Source organism: Capra hircus, chromosome 21, assembly GCF_001704415.2.
Source record: "Capra hircus breed San Clemente chromosome 21, ASM170441v1, whole genome shotgun sequence".
Classification (NCBI taxonomy): Eukaryota; Metazoa; Chordata; class Mammalia; order Artiodactyla; family Bovidae; genus Capra; species Capra hircus.
The window spans coordinates 13,386,461-13,407,753 of record NC_030828.1 but is presented as its reverse complement, the minus strand read 5'-3'; the positions used below and the strand labels follow the sequence as shown (position 1 = coordinate 13,407,753).

The following is a 21,293-nucleotide window of genomic DNA, read 5'->3' as shown; positions in this document are numbered from 1 at the left end:
GGTCAAATTCTTGCAGTGCTCCTTTACTCTTGCCTGATTAGAAGGTCTGTTCCCTCTGAATTTAGCTTTATATAGGCATTTAAGTCCCCAAATCTACTTGATAAGAATCACCTGCATTGCTTGTTAAACATTCCCAGGCTTCTTGCCTGGAAGTTGTGCCTCAGTCGTTCAGGGGTGTATGTGTGTTCAGCCACTTCGGTCTTGTCTGACTCTTTGTGACCCTGTGGACTCCCAGCCAGGCTCCTCTGTCCATGGCATTCTCCAGGCAAGAGTACTGGAGTGAGTTGCCATGCCCTCCTCCAGGGGATCTTCCCCACCCAGGGATCGAACCCGTGTCTCTCTCGTCTTCTGCATTGGCAGGCGGGTTCTTTATCACTAGCACCATCTGGGATGGTGCCCAGGAATCTGTGTTGACAACAGGCTCCCTTGATTTCTGCACGCAGGCAGGTTTGGGAAATAGGGGCTAATGGGACAGGATTTGGGGTCTGTTCGTTTCTTTTTAGCTATTGAATTGAAGACAGGACGCTCTGAGCTTGTTTCTTTGATAGAAGTTAGAATTAAATAATGCTTCAATAAGCTAGTTTTGAAATTAAGGACACCACCTCCCTGCACCCCTGCAAAACTTTGGCAGTGTCTAGAGGTGTTTTTGGTTGGGGTTGGACTGCGGTTGGCATCTAGTGGGTCGCAGCCAGGGATCCCGCTAAACATCCTACCATACATGAGATTGTCTTTTCCACCCCCTCCCCAATAGGGTTGTTTGGCCCAGAACAGTGATGGCGAGTGTGAGAAACTGGTCTAAAACAGTAAAGTTTTTGCCTCAAAAACTGTTGGCTGATCTTAAGAAAGTTGGGAGCCCTCACCTTTTCTGTGGACTGGTTCAGTGGCCTCACTTCCTGTGACAGTGTGGGCGTAAGTTCCACATTTACTACTGAGCTTAGCAGCCAGGACGTTTAAATCTCCATTGAACTCTGGAGTTACTGTCTTATAAAAGTCTAAAACACAATTGCCTGAAAGTTATTAATAAGGAAAGAAAAGACTCCAAGGGCTGAAAGGAGCTCCTGGTCAAACAAGCTCGCCCAGCCTCAGGGTTTAAGTAGGGGTAAATACATCAGTTGATACGGTGGGTTATGCCTTTGTTCAGTCACTAAGTCGTGTCTGAGTCTGCGACCCTGAGGCCATAGCCCGCCAGGCTCCTGTGTCCATGGCATTTCCCAGGCAAGAATGCTGGAGTGGGTTGCCATTTCCTTCTCCAGGGATCTTGCTGACCCAGGGAATGAACCCTCGTCTCAAGAGTTGGCAGGCGGAGCCACTAGAGAAACCCATGGTGGTTTATAGGGCTAGTTTTACTTGCAACTGCCTTTCACCGCCTGAAGGGTTGGTCTTCCGTGTTACCTGGGTAGAAAGCTTGCCTTTTGTGTAGTCCTTAGGGCATTATCAGATCCGGATTGGGATAGGTGTTTGTGAAATGGGTATTCAATTTGTGCCTTACCCGGGCTGCTTGTTATAATTCACTTTTCCCTAGTGGTTTGTTTGCCTGGGTTCCATTTGTTTTATGCTGTTTTAAACTACTGAGGACCACGCCAGTGTTTCCTGGTTACTGGGCGGCAGAAGTAGCATAATAGAGATGAAGATGCCTTCTGCCTGACACCAGCTGAAAGTCTTAGAAGCATGGTTACGAAAGGCAGATTCCCCCCCTCCCCCCGCCCCGGACCACTTCATAATTTTGGAAGCAAGAGGTGGTTACTGACAGGACTTAACCTTTTATCTTCTGAAACTATACACGGTGTTTTGGTGTGCATTTTGTCTCATATGGGTATTGGGTTGGCTGAAAAGTTGATTTGGCTTTTCCCAAACCTGAACATACTTTTCAGCCAACACAGTACCTCTTTCTGAAAAGAGAATCCTCGTGTTCCCAGTGTTATATTCTCAAAGAATTGCTGAATCCGAGGATGATCTGTGTCAGAATACTGATTAGTTCTGGAATGTTAGAAACACAGCTCTTTTTTTGAAAAGTTCAGGAAAGTTCAAAGAATGAAATTAAAGTTTTAAATAAGATAGATACAGTTAAAATTCTGTTTACCCCTTTCCTCTTGTCACTCTCGTGAACTTGGCATATGAAAAACTTGGCATTTTAAAAATTATGATTCGTGCAGTATATTTTGTGTTAAAAAAATATAGCCTTGAAATTGTCATATTTTTATGGATGACACATCCTTAGTCTTAACTGCTGTAGTTAATTGCATAGTATGATTGAGTGACTGAACTGATGACTTTCATATTTTATCTTTGCATTTTCACATATGAACATGTAGGTAAATTCCTTTTTTAAAATTTTGTGAGCAGATCTCTGAATATTTTTATACTTTTCCACTTCTTGCACACATAGGATGATTTGTTTAGGTTATATACCGACTGATCGAATCACATGATTCATACGCATATTTTTTAGCTCAACTGGATAACACAAAGTAGGTTTCCAAAGCTTCTGCTGATTACTCTTCAGTAATCATATATGAGTACTATTTTCCCTACTTTCTCATCATCCTTTAACGATACCAGACTTTTTGATTTCTGCAGAGCAGATTAGTGTAAATTTAATGTTGTAATTATACTTCCCAAGTTACTAATGAGGCCTAATTAGCTTTTTAAAAAATGTTTACTGGCTTCTGCTGTTTGTTTTTTGTAATTGCATGTTTATTTCCTTTGCCCAGTTTTTTAATGGAATTTGCTATGTAATTCTTCCTATGTTGTTTGTATAAATCCTTTGTTGTGTGTACATTGAAATTTCTCAGTCTCTTGTCTTTGAACTTGACTTAAAATATAAGCTTATTCTTCGGAATCATGGGACTTGAACCAGAGGTGGAGGAGGTCTTAAAGATACGATTCGACTTATTAGAGGAACTGTATCTAGTGTTTTTTATTACAAATAAGAAACTTGTGACTTAATGATCCTTGCCTTTCTATCCTCTTTATGACACAAAGCAGTGATTGAGAAATGGTTCTGGCCTGGATCTCTTGCTGGGTGGTTTAATAATCTCTTTAACTGATTATAACAGGGGCAGCAATACCACTTAGAAGTTAGTGCTGTGGATTTTATAATTCAGATTGTGGGGATGGGGTTGACATCAAGACACATACTTGGGCGAGAACTCTTCTGTAAAATGAGGGTACGGATTAGTGGAGAATGTTAACCTGTGACACAGAAGTTCGAACCTAGGTCTTGCGCATCACAGGCAGATGCTTTACCCTCTGAGCCACCAGGGAAGCCCCCGTACGTGCTAGTAATTTTATTATCGGTAGTGCATAGTCTGGAAGTAAGCTTTATGGAATTCCAGTGTAGATTGCTTTGTGTTTTTACTAGGTTTTGCTTTAACCGCCACCAGCCAGAAAAACAAGCTCTGCCAAGCAGCTCGGCCATTTTGTAAGTTTAGGGAGATAAACAGCCCAGCAAGCTGTTCTTGGGCCGACCTGCAGGCTTGCTCTTTAGTCGAGTGTCTCTGTGCTGCCCTCTTGTGGTCGTTTGCCAAAGTGGTGATTAAAAAGGGAACAGCTTGCTTTCACAAGCTGTTGTAAAGACACATTTAATCTCTGTGTTTGCCAGCTTGAAAGGGATTTTGAAGTTATCAAATCTTTTTTAGCAGTGAGTGACAGGAAGTGTTAAGCTTTTTTAAAAAGTATTTTTCTATTGGAGTCCAACAATTCCCAATTTTGACTTAAGTCCCCTTTATTTATACATTGTGTTTCCATTGTTGTGATTGTTCAATCAAAAATTACAAAACTTGTCTGCAGCTTAGGTTTTGTGTAATTTTTAAACTTATTTTTCATGAGAATTCTGTATGTATGGTGGATAATCATTCTCAAATTCATTTTTCATTGCCTTATAGCTAGCTGTTAATGCCATTGGAACTCAGGTAATTTTATTACTTTAATTTAGGTGAAAGCTTAGTTAAAGGACTACTTACCCTCTAACTTGATTTGTCCTTTTTTCTAGCCTTGGGGACTTTACACATCTCTTACTCTAAACATCTCAGGCTACAGTTTAATATTGATAGTATTTTGTATTATCATTAGGCATTAATAGTGAATCTTCATAATATTTCAGGAAATTTCATGTCCTTTGAATTAATAATTAGGTCATCAGTATCTTAAATGTGGAGATATTTGTAGTTTTTTCCTAAATATTCTTTTTCTAATTCAATATTTAGGAACTTGTCCTCCTAGAAGTAGTATGCAAATTAATTGAGTTGTATCTTTATTAAGGCTTATTTTTAAAAACTCCCCCCCAATATTATTTTATGTTGATTAAATCTGACTTGTTTCAGAAATGATTTAAAAAGAAAAAACCCTTGGTCTTACTCTCATTCATATCTTTAGTTCATTTTCTGTACGATTGGGGATTCTTACACCCTTTGCCTTGAATTTGACTCTCGGTTGAATTTATTATGAACAATTTGAAAGACTAAAAAGATTGATATGTAGTGAATGGCTGTGACTCAACCACTCAGCCTCAGTCCTAAAACCTGTCCATATAATTTTCTGATTACATCTGCCTCCCTTTATTCCCAGAAGTAAATACAGTTGAAAATTCATGTTTTCTCTTGGGTTTGACTTTCAGAATTAACTGTTTTTGAGGGCTTCCTGTGTAGCTCAACTGGTAAGGAATCTGCCTGCAATGCAGGAGACCCCTGTTTGATTCCTGGGTCAGGAAGTTCCCCTGGAGAAGGCATAGGCTACTGACTCCAGTATTCTTGGGTGTCCCTGGTGGCTCAGCTGGTAAAAAATGCACCTGCAATTTGGGAGACCTGGTTTCAATCCCTGGGTTGGGAAGAACCCCTGGAGGAGGGCATGATAACTCCTGGAGAGTACATCTGCCTCCCTTAACCCCCAGAAGTAAATACGGTTGTAAATTTGATGTTTTCTCTTGGATTTGACTTTCAGAGTTAACTATTTTTATTTTTAAATTGCACAAGTAAGTAAGTCACGAAATCCACAAGGTACTTCAAATAATCCACCCCATAGAGTAAACCAGTGTTAGCAGTTTGGTGATTAAAATGATTTTATGCACGTAGCTATGTACTGATAGAAACATGGGTGTGTTTTTTTTACCTGAAAGGCGTTGTATGCCTGCTCACATTTCCAGAGGTCACTTTCCTACACAAACACAAGCGCAGATGCACATGAGGCATATATTCAGAAACACAGTTTTTATCGTGAACGAGTTGAAAATCTAAATATTTTGCTCAGGAATACAGAGATATGGAAGTATATCAATGATATTTGTAGCTTATTCGTTAAGAGAACAGTTTAAAAATAACCTAAATGTCCCTTTAATAAGGGAACAATTTAAACATGTTTTCATCCTATGAGGCCATTCAAAGAGAAGGAGGTATTCATGGACACAGGTATACGCTGATGTGGGAACTGGTATTGAATTGTCTCCATCACGTTGGCAGTGACATAGGTTGCCAGAGGGCGCAGGCCTGAGATTACCTAGGGTGGAGACCCACGCCAGGAGGACCAGAGCTGGCAGTTTCTAACTGGTTACTTGTTTCTTCTCGCTTGCTGAGCACCTTCTGAGTGGTCACAGGTGGAGAATAAGTGAGTTGAGATGTGTTAGTCACCTGGACTAGTTAACTTGACTGTGCCAAGGACCCAGGAGTGAGTCAGTGCAGTGGGGCCTTGTAGGTACTGAGTCACTGTTACAGGGTTCAGGGTGATCGGCTGAGTCTCTAGGACTTTGAACTCTTGTGGTGAAATAAACCATGAGCTTTTTAGAGCCACCCTTGAGGTGGAATTTCTGCCTCACTGCCCCCCAGCACTCTCATCCTCCGCATGAGGGTGGTAATGCCTAAAAGTGTTGTGCTGGTGAACGTATAAGCCAGACAGACACGTAAGGTGCTCAGCATCTGCTCCACTCTGGGACAGATGTGAAGTCGCTCTCCCCTTCTGCTCCCTTTCCCAAGGCAGACTCTGTCCTGCCTGTGTCCTCACTGCTTCCTCTTGTTGACTGAAGCCCCTCTGACTGCATTTTGCTTGCTGTGGGTCACACGGGATATTTGGGCAATGCCCCTTCCCTGTGTACTGTCCTGTTCATTCTGTGGACACGGCTGTCAAATGGTAGCACCTCGTTTCTGGTGTGGAAGGGAGTGGTGGTAGATAAAAAGCCTCGCTCTTTTTAAAATCCCTTTCTGGTTTTCCCGCCATGTGCCTTTTGTCTTCTGGTTGCTAGACCTGAGGTCCTTTGTGTTGGCATTACTTTAGGTTCTGGGTTGCTGCTTGCTTCCTCCTCTGCTCTGCCTCTCCTAAATGAATAGATAGGTTCTAAGCAGAAGAGCTGGGGGAGCTGTCCACCCTTTTTTTTTCTTTTTTTCCCTGTAGAGTCCATCAGATTTAGGTCTCTTCTCGTTAGAGTATCCTCATTCCTGCCGCCGTGCCCCTGGCTCTCTTTTTAGCATTGGGGAACATGCCTTCTGTTTTATTTTTGGTGTGACTTCTGCTGTCATTTACCTGTTGCTGTTGTGCTTTCCTGAGGGGGGCTTGGAATGATGAAGTTGGGGTTGTGTGGGAGTCCAGTGGAAGTCTTTACTGGACTAGACTCTCTGTTTATCCTTTTCTTTTAAGTCTACAGGTCTGGGACTCACCTGCAGAAAATTTCAGGGCAGGAGTTCTGGTTTGGGGTTACTGTGTATATGGTTTTAATTTGCGACTGTTTTTGAGAGCCATTGATTGGATAATTGCAACGATTGCATTTTTACTATTTGAGTGACTCTGCCTTGGTTTTGTTTTGTTCTGTGTTGGTTGCTTATTTGTTTGTTTGTTCCTTTTGTTTTGATTTTGTCTTTGTCTTGAGGAGGGAGGGGCTGAATAATAAACAAATAAGTGGATTCAGACAGATGTACCTGGTTTCAAACCCTACCTTGGAGAATTATTTAACTACTTTTATTTTTCAGGCCATGCAACAAAGTCTTTTATTATGTATGGGTTTTAAAAATTATTTTTGCAATATCTCCATACACAGGCAAAAAAAAAATTGTTTAGCATATTGGAACTTGCAAACCTGATCACTGCATAGAGAAGGCAAAATCATCCCTATAGCACACTTAACCAGGAGGCCAGTTCATCTGCCGACCTCCAAGAACATGGAGATGAACGTGACAGACTGGCCCCATCTGAACCTCCATTCACCAGCATTCGATAGCCCTTCTTCAGGCCCAGATCAGCAGCACATTTCTTGCCAACAGCCATCAAATGCGCAAGAAGACTTCGACCATCATCTGCTGCTGAAGTCTGGGATATATGTTTCTTGGGTATCACCAGAAAATGTGTAGGTGCTTGAGGGGAAATGTCGTGGAAGGCAAGACACTGGTCATCCTCATAAATGATTTTGGCTGGAATTTCCTTGCGAATGATCTTCCTGAAGATGGTGTCGCCGCCAGGCCGGGCGACCTGAGCCTTGGCGATCTCATCTGTCATCTGCCTCCCTCCTGTGCGGCCGGCCGGGGAGAAGGTCGGGAGGAGGGAGGTTAACTACTTTTAAGCTTCAGTTTTTCTTCGTCTGAATGAAGGACAAAATACTATCCCCCGTTTTATTTTACTTTTTCAAAGAGCTAATCTATATAAATTACGTGGCATATGGCATCATATGAGTAAGTCAGGAAATGGTAGCTGTCAGGTGTCAGGGATGTTGAGAATGGCACTAGTGACATTATTTGCAAATAATATAAAAGTATGTTTGAAAATTTTGATCTTGTATTCCCAAATTCCTATCTGCTGTCATATTAATGCTAGGATTTTTTTTTTTAACCGATTTATGTGGCAGTTCTTAAATTTTTTTTAAATCTTCTTCTTTTTTTTTTTTAATTAAGTCATTCAGCATCTGAAGAAGCTTCGGGTTCAGACTCAGGCAGCCAGTCGGAGAGTGAGCAGGGCAGCGATCCAGGAAGTGGCCATGGCAGTGAGTCAAATAGTAGTTCTGAATCTTCGGAGAGTCAGTCGGAGTCTGAGAGTGAATCGGCAGGTTCCAAGTCCCAGCCAGTCCTTCCAGAAGCCAAAGAGAAACCAGCCTCTAAGAAGGAACGGATAGCTGATGTGAAGAAGGTATCGGCCTTGCTGAACAGTACAAGTGTGCCGCGACCCTGGACCAGAGAGCAGACCTCTGCGTTCCTGTGGGAAGCTCCTTAGTGTGTCTTGATAATGAAAATTCATCTGCAGCTGCCTTTTCTAGTAATACTCTCTCTCTGGATCTAAATGGGGACTGCTTTCTGCTCTACTAGTTAGACACAGGGCTAAGAGGAAAATATTAATAATTACATGAACCATCATCATCTAGGGCAGAGAGACATTTTTGTTGTTTTGATTTTTAGCATTTAAAAAAGATGGTTAAATATATATATATATATATTTAGCACAATAGTGAGTAATACCAGAGAAAATCATTCACAGATGATTGTGAAATACAGTTGTCGTTTGATGGATGATTCCAGTCCAAGAATAAGGGGTGTTTTATTTTATTAAAGAGTAGAAGGAGAAGTACTCCTCACAGAAAAGAAATTATCTTTACCTAGGCAATGTAGATATTATTCGCCTAACAGAAGAATTTTCCAGCAGAGAATGCAAAAAGGTAAAAAGTGAGTTGCATAGAATTTTCTCACTGATGTCCACACATTGGGATGCATTCCTTTGGGGGAAAATAATGACTTGGTCTAGGTAGTCCTGAGATGCGGCTGATCTTGTGAAATTCTAATTCGAGAGAATTAAGTTTAGAATCACTAAAAATATTTAAAAATTGCTTTTAGAAATTTAAAAATGTCTTATGCAGAAAGCTTTATGAGAAATCAGTTTTTCTTCTAAGATACAAATCTGTGTCTGCACACAAGAGACCTTCCCAGGAGCACAAACGATTTTAAATTGCCTGCAAGTTCCATAGACTAGCTTCAGCAATCCTGAAATTTAAAAAAAAAAAAAAAAAAAAAGTGGCTTTTAACTGTTGGCAGAATTGAGATTAACTGTTATTTCAGTTTTTCTGTTCCCGGTATAGTCATCGCTTAAGGTTAAATGGCCCTGAAGGATTGGTGGGAGGTTGGGGAATGCTGGTAGTGTTGTAGTGTTAGGGACAGGGAAATGAAAACTGTCCTTACTAGCTAACTCATCACCAGAGAAGGGACTTTCAGACACTCGGGTTGTGCTGTGTTGCCTCTCAGTATGTAGAGACCCTTCACAAGGGACATTTCAGGTGGTGACTTACTTCAGAGAGACCCTGTGTGTGGAAGGTACCACTTAGAGTATCTTCTCTGAGTGTCATTCAGCTCAGAAATTTGCCTGCAGAAGGCCTGTTTGGCCATCTTTTTCAACTTTATTCTGTACAGTGACGAGTTCCTTACTTGCAGAGAGTAAAGCAAGCTATAGAAACCACAGCTTGCACAGGGTGTTTAAAACTTGTCATGTTGACTGGGATTCTGGGAATCAACTGTAAGGCCAAATATATGTGTGTGTGTATAATATACATATGTATATGAGAGAGACAGGATTAAGATTGCATGTCACCATGGAAGTACAGGTTTAGGCAGAAATATTAAAGTTAAGGTGATCAATTTAAAGAAGTTAATAGATACTGGATGGATGTACTAGCCAGTTAGAATGATTAGGTCATGACTTTACAAAAAGAACGCTCTTTGTTTTCTGTTCACTCCTCTCTTTCAAATGGTAGCTTTTATTGGAGGGTTGAATTAGGTATCACTAGCCCTCAAAAGGGAGAAGGCACTGGCGACCCACTCCAGTACTCTTGCCTGGAAAATCCCATGGACTGCAGTCCATGAGGTAGCTAAGGGTAGGACATGACTGAACGACTTCACTTTCACTTTTCAGTTTCATGCATTGGAGAAGGAAATGGCAACCCACTCCAGTGTTCTTGCCTGGAGAATCCCAGGGACAGGGGAGCCTGGTGGGCTGCCATCTCTGGGGTCGCACAGAGTTGGACAAGACTGACGCGACTTAGCAGCAGCAGCAGCACCCCTCAAAAGGACAGATGGGAACACAAGATGATTTTAGGATGTACACATGACAGTGTATGTTGTAATAAAGTCCCAACAGGTGAGCCTGAATGCCTAATATTTTAAAATGGTAGAACTAATTAATGTATTACCGTTTAAAGAATTCACCCAGTTAATAACCACTAATTCCTGTAGAGCCACTTCATAGCTCTCAGATTCAAGAAAGGGTGGATGTGGGTTGATTGGCAGGGCTGGAGCAAAGCTCTTGCTGCCTCCCTTTCTCTGCCCCATTGGTTCGAGCTGTGGACATTCGCTGCCTTTTTTGCCTTTATTTCCTGCCACTGGATTGTTACTAATTCCTGGTTGGATCTTTTGTCCTCTGACTCATATTATTTTAAGGTTAAGGATTCTTCCCTTTTGTAAACTGAGGACACTGAGCTACATGGTTATATGGCTTCTCGTTCTGAAATGCCTGTTCCTAGGACACCATGCTTGTTACCTTTGGAGGGGTTGTTTTTCTTTGGCTTTCCTGGGGTATATATTTTTTTAAGGTACTGTTGATTATGTCCTCCCTTGACTTTGTGACATATTGTGTTCCTGAATCGTCTTTCATCATTTTTGTCTTTTTAGGGGTCCAGTTTCCACACATTTCATGATGAGCCACAGCCCGAGGCTTCTCTTGCCTCACTCCAAATATTTTCATGACATTAGCTGCCTCCCGTATTTCAGTGGCAAATCCAGCCTTCTGATCTTGGCTTTCAAGCATCTCTTCTAAATGTTTAACTCTGTTGTGCATCTTCACTTCAGTGTTCCACAGTCTTTTAAATTCATTTTGCCTACAGGTGATTGATTTCATTAAAAGTACACACGACATGGGCTTCCCTCATGGCTCAGTTGGTAAAGAATCCTCCTGCGATGCAGGAGGCCGCGGTTTGATCCCTGGGTTGGGAAGATCCCCTGGAGAAGGGAAAGGCTGCCCACTCCAGTGTTCTGGCCTGCAGAATCCCATGGACTGTATATATAGTCCAGGGCGTCGCAAACAGTCGGACACGACTGAATGACTTTCACTTCACTTCACTCACACACAACATGCTTATCAGCCGTTACCTGCGGGAAGAAGAGAGAGACTGGGGGTTAGACGAATCCTTAGAGCAATGGGGAGAAAAGGGGGGGCCTTTTGTATTTTTCCTTTTGAGTTGTTAATTTGAGTTTTTTAAAGTGAAAGAAGGATTATTTGGGGAGATATACACTCCATAGAAAGAGTGTAGGCCATCTTGGAAGGCAGGAGAGGCCACAATCAGATCTTAAAGGCAAAGGGTTAAATACTGTTAGTGAAATGGAGTGTACTGGAGCAAGGGTGCTCGTGGGTCTCATTCTGAGACCTCAAGCTGAATGTTCGAAATACTGAATTTTGACTGTTTCTGGCATCTTGTACATCCTGAGGAATTTTTAAATATATACAAGTAAACTGATTCGTACTTAACAGAAAGTTGGTGGTGGGGCTCTTTTGATTTTATTTGAGTTTCTCGGATGAGTCTTATGCAGTCAAAGCTGAAATTGAAAGCATTAGGGACTTAAAATTCATAAGTAAATAATTTTTTAGTGGAAACAGTTGTTCTCTTATGTCTCCATATTATTCAGCTGTAAGTTTATATTTTGACAATGGATAAGCAACGTACTTTCTAGTTTAATAGCCATGTAGTGACGAAGAGGCATTGTCACAACTTTAATGAGTTCTAGGGTAATAAGCTTTATTCTTTTTAAAGATGGTCCTTTATTGTCTCATTAAACAAAACAACCCCTTTGATATTTAGTTATTGGGATTCACTTAAATTGAAATATATGTTCCAATAATGTAAATAGTAGATGGGGGTCAAGAAAAAAAGATTCATGTGTAGTCTGTTAATCTTACAGATGTGGGAAGAATATCCTGATGTTTATGGGGTTAGGCGGTCAAACCGAAGCAGACAAGAACCGTCACGATTTAATATTAAGGAGGAGGTAAGAAAAAACAATGTTTTAAGGGGATAAGATCACACTCCTTAATCTTACCTCATCGTTTCTGACTCTGGTTTGTATTACCATGAACTTCAGGCCATGGGAGTTAAGTGACCAGAAAGCAAGTTTTTTAAACCTAGTACAGCTGGAAAAGCCACGTGTGGCTTAAAAAAAAATGACCAGAAAGATCATGTCATAGTGTGTGCTTTAGTATTGTATTGTATAAAACTGTGCTTTAGTAGAGTGTTATATAAAACTGCCCTTGAATTTTTGTCGGTTTGTTTCTCATATAGTGCAGTTGATTATTGCAAGAAGTTTACTGTTTAAAGCGTCGAGTTTGTAAATTCTAGATTTTGTTAACTGGGTCACTAAGCAAAGGTGACAGTAAGTGGAAGTCGTTTCAGATTTACTGCTGAGCAAGGGAGAGTGCTTAAGTAATTATTTCATTTTACCTAAACTGTTAAAATTTGGTTTCCGAGTTCATTTTTAATGTGCAATATAAAATGTTGAATGCCTATTTACTTTCTGATCAAACTTTCTGAGATTGAAAAGGTTGATTTTAAAAATTAGTGTTATATATTGGATTTTGTTGTCTCTATAGAATCAGACCTTCCCTCAGTTTATGTGAAGTTTTTGGGGAAAATCTCTGTTTTAACTCTGTGTTAGGTTTATAGACTACATTCTGAAGATGTGTTCTCTGGTCTCTCAGTGAAATGTCCCCTCTGCATTCTTGGGAGGACTTTGCTGTTGTTAACTATGTAGCGTCCCACTGATAACAGTTAAATATTAGTAGCCAAAGGTTAATGAGTTTGGGGCAGTAAGTAGACTTTAAAAGTGTGATTGGCCATAACACATGCGCAGCATTTATGGTGTTTTACTTTGAGTGACCTCTGAGCTGGTTAACCTTAGTTAGCTTTCTTTTCCCATGTTTATTATAACCAAGCACATGGTGCGTATACCTTTTCACTTTTGTATATAAATTAACACATTGTTGGTAGGTCACAGGACCAACAGAAATTGGAATATTTTGCCGATTTGTTTACCATGTGGGGAAAAGACTTGTTCAAACGTCCGTGACTAATCGCTTGCTCTGCTGCTGTCAGCAGAGTACAGCTGGCTCGCGATTGAACAAGCGCTTTATTGAGTCTGAAATGAAGCAGGTTCGTAGTCGCCGCCTTTAAAGGCAGACTAGACGTTGTGTGGCGTTTTCGTGCCAGACATTCTATATCAGGACCCAGTATGGTCGCCATTAGACATGGGTCTTTTAAAATGTGCGTTAGTTAAAATTAGGTAAAATGAAAAGTCCATTCCTAAGTGACAGCAGCCACATTTCAGGGGCTCAGCCACGTGTGACTGCTGGCTGCTCAGTGGGCCGCTGTAGATACGGGATGTTTCCTTCATCACAAAATTTTATTAGACTATGTTCTTTCAGAAGTCAAGCTGAAAGAAATACTTCTTGGCGTTACAGGTAACTCAGCAGTAAGAGACAAATTAATTTTCAAAACGAAAGAGTGAACACCACCAAACAGAGGCTTAGGTGTCTCTCTGTCTGAAAGCTCGTATTGAGTAATGTTGCATTGAGTACATTGTGGAACTGGGGCTTGTGTGGTCCTGAGAACTGTGAACTAAAGTCTCTGATCTTTTTCCCCCCTCACACCCTGAAGGCAAGTAGCGGGTCTGAGAGTGGGAGCCCAAAGAGAAGAGGCCAGAGGCAGCTGAAAAAACAGTAAGTCTCCCCTGGGGTGGTCCTCGCCTGGGGCATTGGCGCGTGCGGCTGTCTGTGGGCCTGCCTGCCTTGTGTCTGCAGTGCACCCTGCGCCCAGTGTCCGCTTCTGTCTCTTGCTGTCTTGGCTTCCTGTCTCTCTGAGTCTGCTGCAACAGCAGTGGCTTTTGAAGTTTTTAGTTTTTCAAAGGTTAAATGTTGGGCTGCTTTTCAGGGCACACCACAGCTATTCCATCTGATTTGCCCTGTCGGCCCCATTATTATTTTTTTTTCTTAAAAATGTGCACAAATCCCAAACATAGAGGCATTTGGTGTTCTGTTGCAGTTAAGCAAGGAGCACATTTAGATGGGCTGTGTTTCCTGTTCGTTTGTTCTCTGTGCTGGTGTGATAAAGTTATACTGATTGGGCACCATTTTAATAGGAAATACCTTATTGTGTCCGTGTGGTTTCACTGTTGGCAGTTCCTAAGCAAGAAACTTTTAATTCATAAGGTTAATGTGAAATTCCTTTATGATACAGATTATATATTTATTATAAAATTTTAAAAATTCTACTTATGGTAAAAATTTTTTTGACTTATTTTTTTTGAGAAATAATTAAATCTTTATGGGGTGGAATGTATGAATCCCTTTGACAAACAGAATTCTATAGCCTGTCTTCTCAGAAGAATACTCAAAACCCTGCACACAAATTCAGGGGTTTCTCATGGTAAGCGGTTGTCCTTGGCTGTTGCTGAGAGTCCCAGTTATATCTTCTCTGTTTTAAAGTATTAGTAATCCTTAACTTGGGCTTCCCTAAAACTTCAGCTGGTAAAGAATCCGCCTGCAGTGCAGAAGACCCCAGTTCAATTCCTGGGTCAGGAAGATCCCCTGGAGAAGGGATAGGCTGCCTGCTCCAGTATTCATGGGCTTCCCTGGTGGCTCAGACAGTGAAGAATCTGGAATCCACCTGCAATGTGGGAGACCTGGGTTTGAGCCCTGGGTTGGGAAGATCCCCTGGAGGAGGGCATGGCAACCCACTCCAGTATTTTGGCCTGGAGAATTCCATGGACAGAGGAGCCTGTTGGGCTATACCGTCTATTGGGTCGCAAAGAGTCAGACACGACTGAGTGACTAAGCACAGCATAATTCTTAAGTATTTGGCCTGAGGCACAGTAACAAGAGTCTTTAAATTTCCCCATCTCTAAAATAGGGTAATACTTACTCTGGTAACTTAACAGTTATTAGAAACTATGCTAAGAAAAGTCATAGTATTTAATTTTGCCCTGCCCAGAGGGCATACAATTTCCATTTGTGTTTTAAATATTTCATTAGAGTTGGAGAAATGATAACTGTAGGCAAACCCCTGCTTCATGGCAGCTCAGAAGGCTCTGGGCCTTCCCATCCCAGGGCCTGCTCAGGAGATCTCAGTTTCCCAGGCTAAAGGCTTTGGAGGCTCCACCCTCTGGCTACATTCTGCTGGTCCATTGGCGGGAATCTAAATGTACTGTACTTGAAAACCTGAACTCCTAATTTTTTTTGGGGGGGGGGTGCCACTGTACATGTGGGATGTTAGTTCCCTGACCAGGGATTGAACCTGTCATCACTGGAGTGGGAGCGCAGAGTCTTGACCATTGAACCACCAGGGGAAGTCCCTGAACACCTCATTTATGCAGCGTTATTTGGGTGTGAGAATCCCTCCAGCTTTCAGCCCCTGTGTAATACATCAGACTTGCTATTTTGACTGATTTCTGTGTTTGCTTTTCCCTCTCCTTTCAATCCTGAGAGCTCTCCAAAGTAGGCAACTCTCAGAGGCCCTAGTGACCGTTCTTTGCCCGAGTAGAATCTTTCCATTCCTTGTCGGGAACGGGGAGAGGGGGTGTCTTCTGTGAGGCTGCTTGTCTACTTCTGGGCTCTTCCTTGGGAACTTAGCGTAAGCAGAGGTTCTCCTCATGCCTGTTTGTCTGGGCGCTGGGCTGGCCTCACGCTGTGCCCTCCTCTGGGCAGCTGGAGGGCACTGGGGTTTGTGGAGAGCTTTTCTTTCTGAGTCAGTTTAGTTAGTATTAGTAACATGGATTAGGGGAGGTCCTGCAGCTGCTGAGACTCAGGTCACGAGAGACTGCACTGCCAGCCCCTCTGTGATCTCAGCAAGGACGACAACCTAGCGTGTGCGCACATGGGCTTCAGAACTGAGCGAGGCGCGCTCAGAGGAGTGGACATTGGAGCATTAGCACAGGGCAGTGTTTTTCCAAAGCACTGCAGGTTGTCTCACAGATTTCAAAGCTTTTAAAGGAACCATTTTTTAAACTTTTTTGGGGGGATTAATTTCAAAGAGGTGAAAATTTTTAAGGGTAAGAGCAGCACGAGGAATGCGTGTATGCTGAGATTCACCACTGTGTACCGTTTTTGCCCCATGTGCTTTATCATTCTGAGAGTTCTCTTTATATATATTTACGTATAACACAAGGTAATATGTTTTCTGAGCCATTTCAGACTAAGATTCATACAGCATGGTCTTTAACCGCTAAACACTAAGTGTGTATTTCCTAAGAATAAGGATATTCTCTTTTGTAAGCAAAATATAATGTTAAGGTAAATAGGTTTATCATTGCTACAATACCGCTGTCTAATTTAGACTCCAGTTTGGCCATTCAGCTCAACAGTCTCGTTTATAATTTTCCACCTGCAGTGCAGAGCCCAGTCTCAGGTCAAATATTGTATCAGGTGTCAGCTCTCATTAGTCTGGGGCACCTTCACAGACTTTCCTTGCTTTTGTGACACTGACGCTTTAAGGACTACAGTCTTAGAAGGGACTAACTCTGCTGGAGTCATGTGAGTTAGCATTTTAAAAGCTTAGAGGAGGAAAACATTTTTTTAATTAATTGGTAATTCTTTATGGTCCAACTCTCACATCCATACATGATTACTGGAAAAACCATAGCTTTGACTGTGTGGACCTTTGTTGTCAGAGAGGTGTCTCTGCTTTTTAATACTCTGTCTAGGTTTGTCATAGCTTTTCTTCCAAAGAGCAAGCATCTTTTAATTTCATGGCTGCAGTCACTGTCCGCAGTGATTTTGGAGCCCAAGAGAAAAAATCTGTTGCTGCTTCCACCTTTTTCCCATCTATTTACCATGAAGTGATGGGACTGGATGCTATGATCTTGGCTTTTGAAGGTTGAGTTTTAAGCCAGCTTTTTCACTCTCTTTTGCCTTCATTAAGCGCTTTAGTTCCTTTTTGCTTTCTGCCATTGGAGTGGTATCATCTGCATATCTGAGTTTGTTGATATTTCTCCCAGCAGTCTTGATTCCAGCTTGTGATTAATCCGGTCTGGCATTTCTCATGATGTACTCTGCAGAGAAGTTAAATAAGCAGGTGACAACATGTAACCAACATACTCCTTTCCCAAGTTTGAAGCAGTCCATTGCTCCATGTCCAGTTCTAACTTGCTTCTTGACCTGCGTACAGGGTTTTCGGGAGGTGGGCAAGGCAGTCCTTATTCATGCCGCCCTAATGTGTGGAATGTCGGGTAGGATTTCTGCTGACTCGTTGCAGTCCCAGTCGTGTTCAGCGCCACTGAACAGTGGCCCTAGAGCCCTCTCTCCCACCTGGAATTAGCATGGCTTTGCCTGTAGGCATTTGCAGTTGCTCTCCTGAGGTTATAGCTGTCTCCTCCTTCCCAGCGCTGTAAAGTGGCAGTCTGCCACAGTCCCGTGACATGGCAGAAGAGAGTCCTTGGCAGAGCAGACTCACCCTCTTCAGTGAGGCTTGATTCTGAGCACCATCCTCTTTGGGGAAATCGACTGAAAATCAGTGATGTTGAAGCAGTTGGTTCCCTGTTTTCCTTACCTGCCTTCTAAAGTGGAGGAGAAAGGAGTTCGCGTCTTTGAGCTCTTAAAGACAGTTAATTAGAAAGACTCAGTGGCTCTTGGCCAAATTTTAGGCTTATTTTATTTTAAAATGGCTTTTGTTCATTCCCTTTTTTATAGTTGTTTAGATTTGATTTTTCCCAGTAAAGAAAAAAGGAATCCACATTTTCCCAGTAAAGAAGGAAAACCATACCTAGCTAACTTGCATTCTGACTTTCTCCTATCTACCTATATGGCCCTGAGGCCTCAGTGGTCAAATCTGGGTGTTTTTTTCCCCCAGTTCCCAAAATTTTGACCGAAGTTCCATTGATTCCCATTTAGGGGATCCCACTGGTGGCTTCTTAGAACTGGATCTGGCAATTCAAGTCTCCTTTAAGATGAAAAATATTTTAATCATGATCTTATACTTGAGACTTCTCTTTGCAGCCCAGCTTGTAATGTATGGCTTAGTCAGGGAGTCTTCCTCAGATAGTCTACATTATTTGAGAAGCCAGCAAACTCTAGGGTTGGACGTTGGTTTCAGCTGTTGGAGAGCCAGGGTTGGGGCAGTAATCTGTTAGTAATTGATTTTCACTTCACCTCTTATACAGAATTAACAGTATTGCTGGTCCTAACTTGCCCCCTCCCCCACCATTCTTGAAAATTAAAATGAAATTTGAAATAATCCACCAATTTCAGATACATATACACTCCTTTCAACCTTTTAAGCCTCTTAGCTGTTCAGCTCCTGGAATGGTCTTCAGTGGGTTCTGTTGAGAGTAGCAGAAATGTGGGTTTGACATATACCAAACAGCTTGTTCCCACTGGGCTTGATTTTCCCTCTCTATGGGAATAGGACTTGGGACCAATTGATTGGCTAAGTTTTTGTACCTTCTCATATTGGAAGATTCGAAGTCCTCTTGGTTATCTGTACATCTACAGATCTGCAGTTTAACTGGAAAACTCTCAACATCCATTCTTTCAGTGTCTACTGCCACTTTAGTCTCTAAAATTGTTGAACTGGACCTCGTTAGCTACTCTGATACAACAGTCTCAGTTCCTGGCAGAGTTATAGAAATTACGAATAACACTTGATTGTAGATCTTTCTCATCTCATCTGCTCTCCGTTAGGTCTTACATGCATGTTCTTTCAAGCTTGTTTCCTGTGAAACCACTGCTCTCCAGTTTGTGTAAGCTCTTTCTAAGGGGTAAATAAACTGTTCTAGTCTTGGCCAAGGAAGGCTAGATCCTTAGGTGCCAGTCTCCCCATTGCTGGAGACATCTTTTTTCCTCCTGGCCATCACCATCTATTCCTTGGATCCTTTAAAACACATTTATTGTATGAGGCTCTAGGAAAGGAGAATAAGGCGGGTGCCCAAAGTATGGTTTGGTTTAAAGAGGGAGGGATGGATATTAGGTGATAATAGCAGACCTTAATATTTTTCCAGTCACTGTCCATAAGCACCCTACCTGTCTGGCAGACTGATAGGATTCATTCTTTGTATCTTTATTTAGCAAAGACGTATCCCCACTTGCCTGCCTTTGTGCCAGTAGAGCTTGAGTAATGTATGTGGAAGAGCTCTACGACCTTTTCATGGAAGGCTTGAGAACATTTTCTTTCCTGGTGTTTCTGCTGAATCAAGTGTAGGACTGTTTAGAAAGGTTCTTCCACTATTACTTTGACTTATTTTCCCATGAAGAATTTTGACTTGACTTTGGAATTTGACAGCAGTTGTCTTTAACATAACCTCATTTTCTGTACAGAGACCCAGAGGCACGTGGTAGTTGTTGTCTTTAGAGAGAAACCTTAAACCCAGGTTCTTGCCTGTTGAGTGTTTTGTTTCCCTGGATGTCTCATGACCAGTTGCTATTATGTGCGTTCCTTCCTTCTTCGCTGCAGTTGGGCAGTGAGCTGAGCTCCTGTGATTTCTTTTTGGTCTTCAAGTAAACTTCAGAAATTGCTGGGGGAGAGCAGGGCACCTATAGGGTATGGATCTCCCGCGTCTTCTGTTATCTTGATGAGCAGAAGAACACCTACTGTATTTAGTGATTATTAACACTACTTCATTAGCTGGACAGGTTAATTAGTAGGTGGTAGGTTTATCATTAATAACATAATTTTAGGGATTGTTTAATCAACATTTTGAAGATAGCTAGTGTAGTACTCAGAGAACTCTCTCAATAGTATCAGCATCATCTGAATTGGGTAACATTCAGATTTTTAGGCCTCACGTTAGACCTCCTGAATCAAAAACTGGCTGTGGCCCAAAAGACTCTTTCAGCAAATCCTTTATATAGTTTAGATCCATGCTAAAATTTGAAAACCTCTGATCTAGTATATGTTATAGCTTCAGTCTGGTCAATGATAATAGTAAATAAAAATAAAATATTAGAGAATTGGCAACATTTTTTTTTCCAGAACAAATAGTTAAAAAAAAAATACAGCCTTAGCTTCATCATTTATTTTGATACCAGATACAAAATAGGAATAGATATTGCACATCGCAGGAAGGAGCCCAACCAAAATTTGGAGCTAAAACAAATCTCTTAGCATAATATCTAAAATATACGCGTTCTGCCTTTTTTGGCTCTTCTGCTTGAAATTGGTTTTGTCACATTCTTCAAGTGAAACGATCTTGAGGAACTCTTTTAGAAAAAAAAAAAAAATTTTGCTTTGCTTTTGATCACAGAGAAAAATGGAAACGGGAGCTCTCAGAAGATGAACAGGAACAAGGCTCCAGTACAGAGAGCGAACCAGAGCAAACAGTGAAAGCCAGAAGACCTGTCCCCAGAAGGTGCAGTGTGTGCTCGAGCGTCTGCCTCTGGCTGAGCTTGGTCTGTGTTAGGCTGAGGGCGGTGGCGCAGTGCTGGCACGAGGGCCGCGGTTGGCGCGCTGCGGTGTGCTGCGACTCTGGGTCCCAAATGCCTAGTCACCTTCTTGCTTGTCTGCGTCGTTAGCAAGTGATCAGATGGCCGAGCTGCTGTGGGTTCTGTGTGTTTGCACGGTACACAGCTAGAGAGTGAATCTTGGTGTTTCATATTCCAGGTGGACTGGTTATGAGGAACAAATATATCTTCCACTCTTAAAAAAAGCTCTCTGTATTTGACCAGGGTACAGGTTCTTTTGGGGAGAACTAATTTTTCCTACGTTTAATTGGCTGATTGAAACATACTCTGCTGTTCTCATTACCCTGTTCGTACGATCTATATGACATTAAGCAAAGAAGCTGTCCAGAGATGGAAGTAGGTGGAGGTGGGAGGAAACTGGTAATTTCTGATCAGACAAATGGCAGCAAAGGCACTGGTGATACAGGGAGGGAGACAGGAGGCAGCGAGGCCCCAGGAAGACTTTCTCCTTGCAGTGTTAGGAGGGGCTGACGCATGTTGTCTTTGGGCCAAATCCCACTCCCCCCCACTATTTTTATGTGGCCTGTGAGCTCAGTATAGCTTGTTTGTTAAAAGGTTTTTTGATGTGGACCGGTTTTAAAGTCTGTATTGAATTTGTTACAACATTGCTTCTGCTTTATGCTTCGGTATTTTTTGACCACTAGGCACGTGGGATCCTAGCTCCCTGACCAGGGTTCTGCATTGGAAGGCAAAGTCCAACCCTTGGACTACTGGAGAAGAAGTCCCTCAGTATAGCTTCTGGTCAACATTTGTAGTTTTGTGATATGGAACACTAAATTTGAATCCTAATTAAGTGAAATGCTCTCGTCCCTTCAAAAAGAATTCTGTTCTTCTTGTTAATAGATGTTGTA

The 21,293-nt window shown here is 41.9% G+C and overlaps 1 protein-coding gene and 1 pseudogene across 4 annotated transcripts in view; one reads left to right on the top strand and one right to left on the bottom strand.

Annotated features, from left to right (window-relative positions):
- Positions 1 to 21,293, top strand: part of CHD2 (chromodomain helicase DNA binding protein 2) — a 112,056-nt gene that overhangs the window by 10,999 nt on the left and 79,764 nt on the right. For 2 of the 4 annotated variants that reach the window (XR_001919845.1, XM_018065977.1), the window contains exons 3-6: positions 7,866 to 8,097; positions 11,904 to 11,990; positions 13,652 to 13,713; positions 20,226 to 20,330. Coding sequence is in view for 3 of the 4 variants with exons in the window: in XM_018065977.1 (XP_017921466.1) it covers positions 7,866 to 8,097; positions 11,904 to 11,990; positions 13,652 to 13,713; positions 20,226 to 20,330 (486 nt within the window). In the remaining variant the exon portion in view is untranslated. Of the gene's footprint in view, positions 1 to 7,865; positions 8,098 to 9,944; positions 10,090 to 11,903; positions 11,991 to 13,651; positions 13,714 to 20,225; positions 20,331 to 21,293 lie in introns of those variants that run through there. The other 2 variants (XM_018065979.1, XM_018065978.1) reach the window with 2 other exon arrangements.
- LOC102173611 lies at positions 6,988 to 7,781 on the bottom strand (annotated as a pseudogene).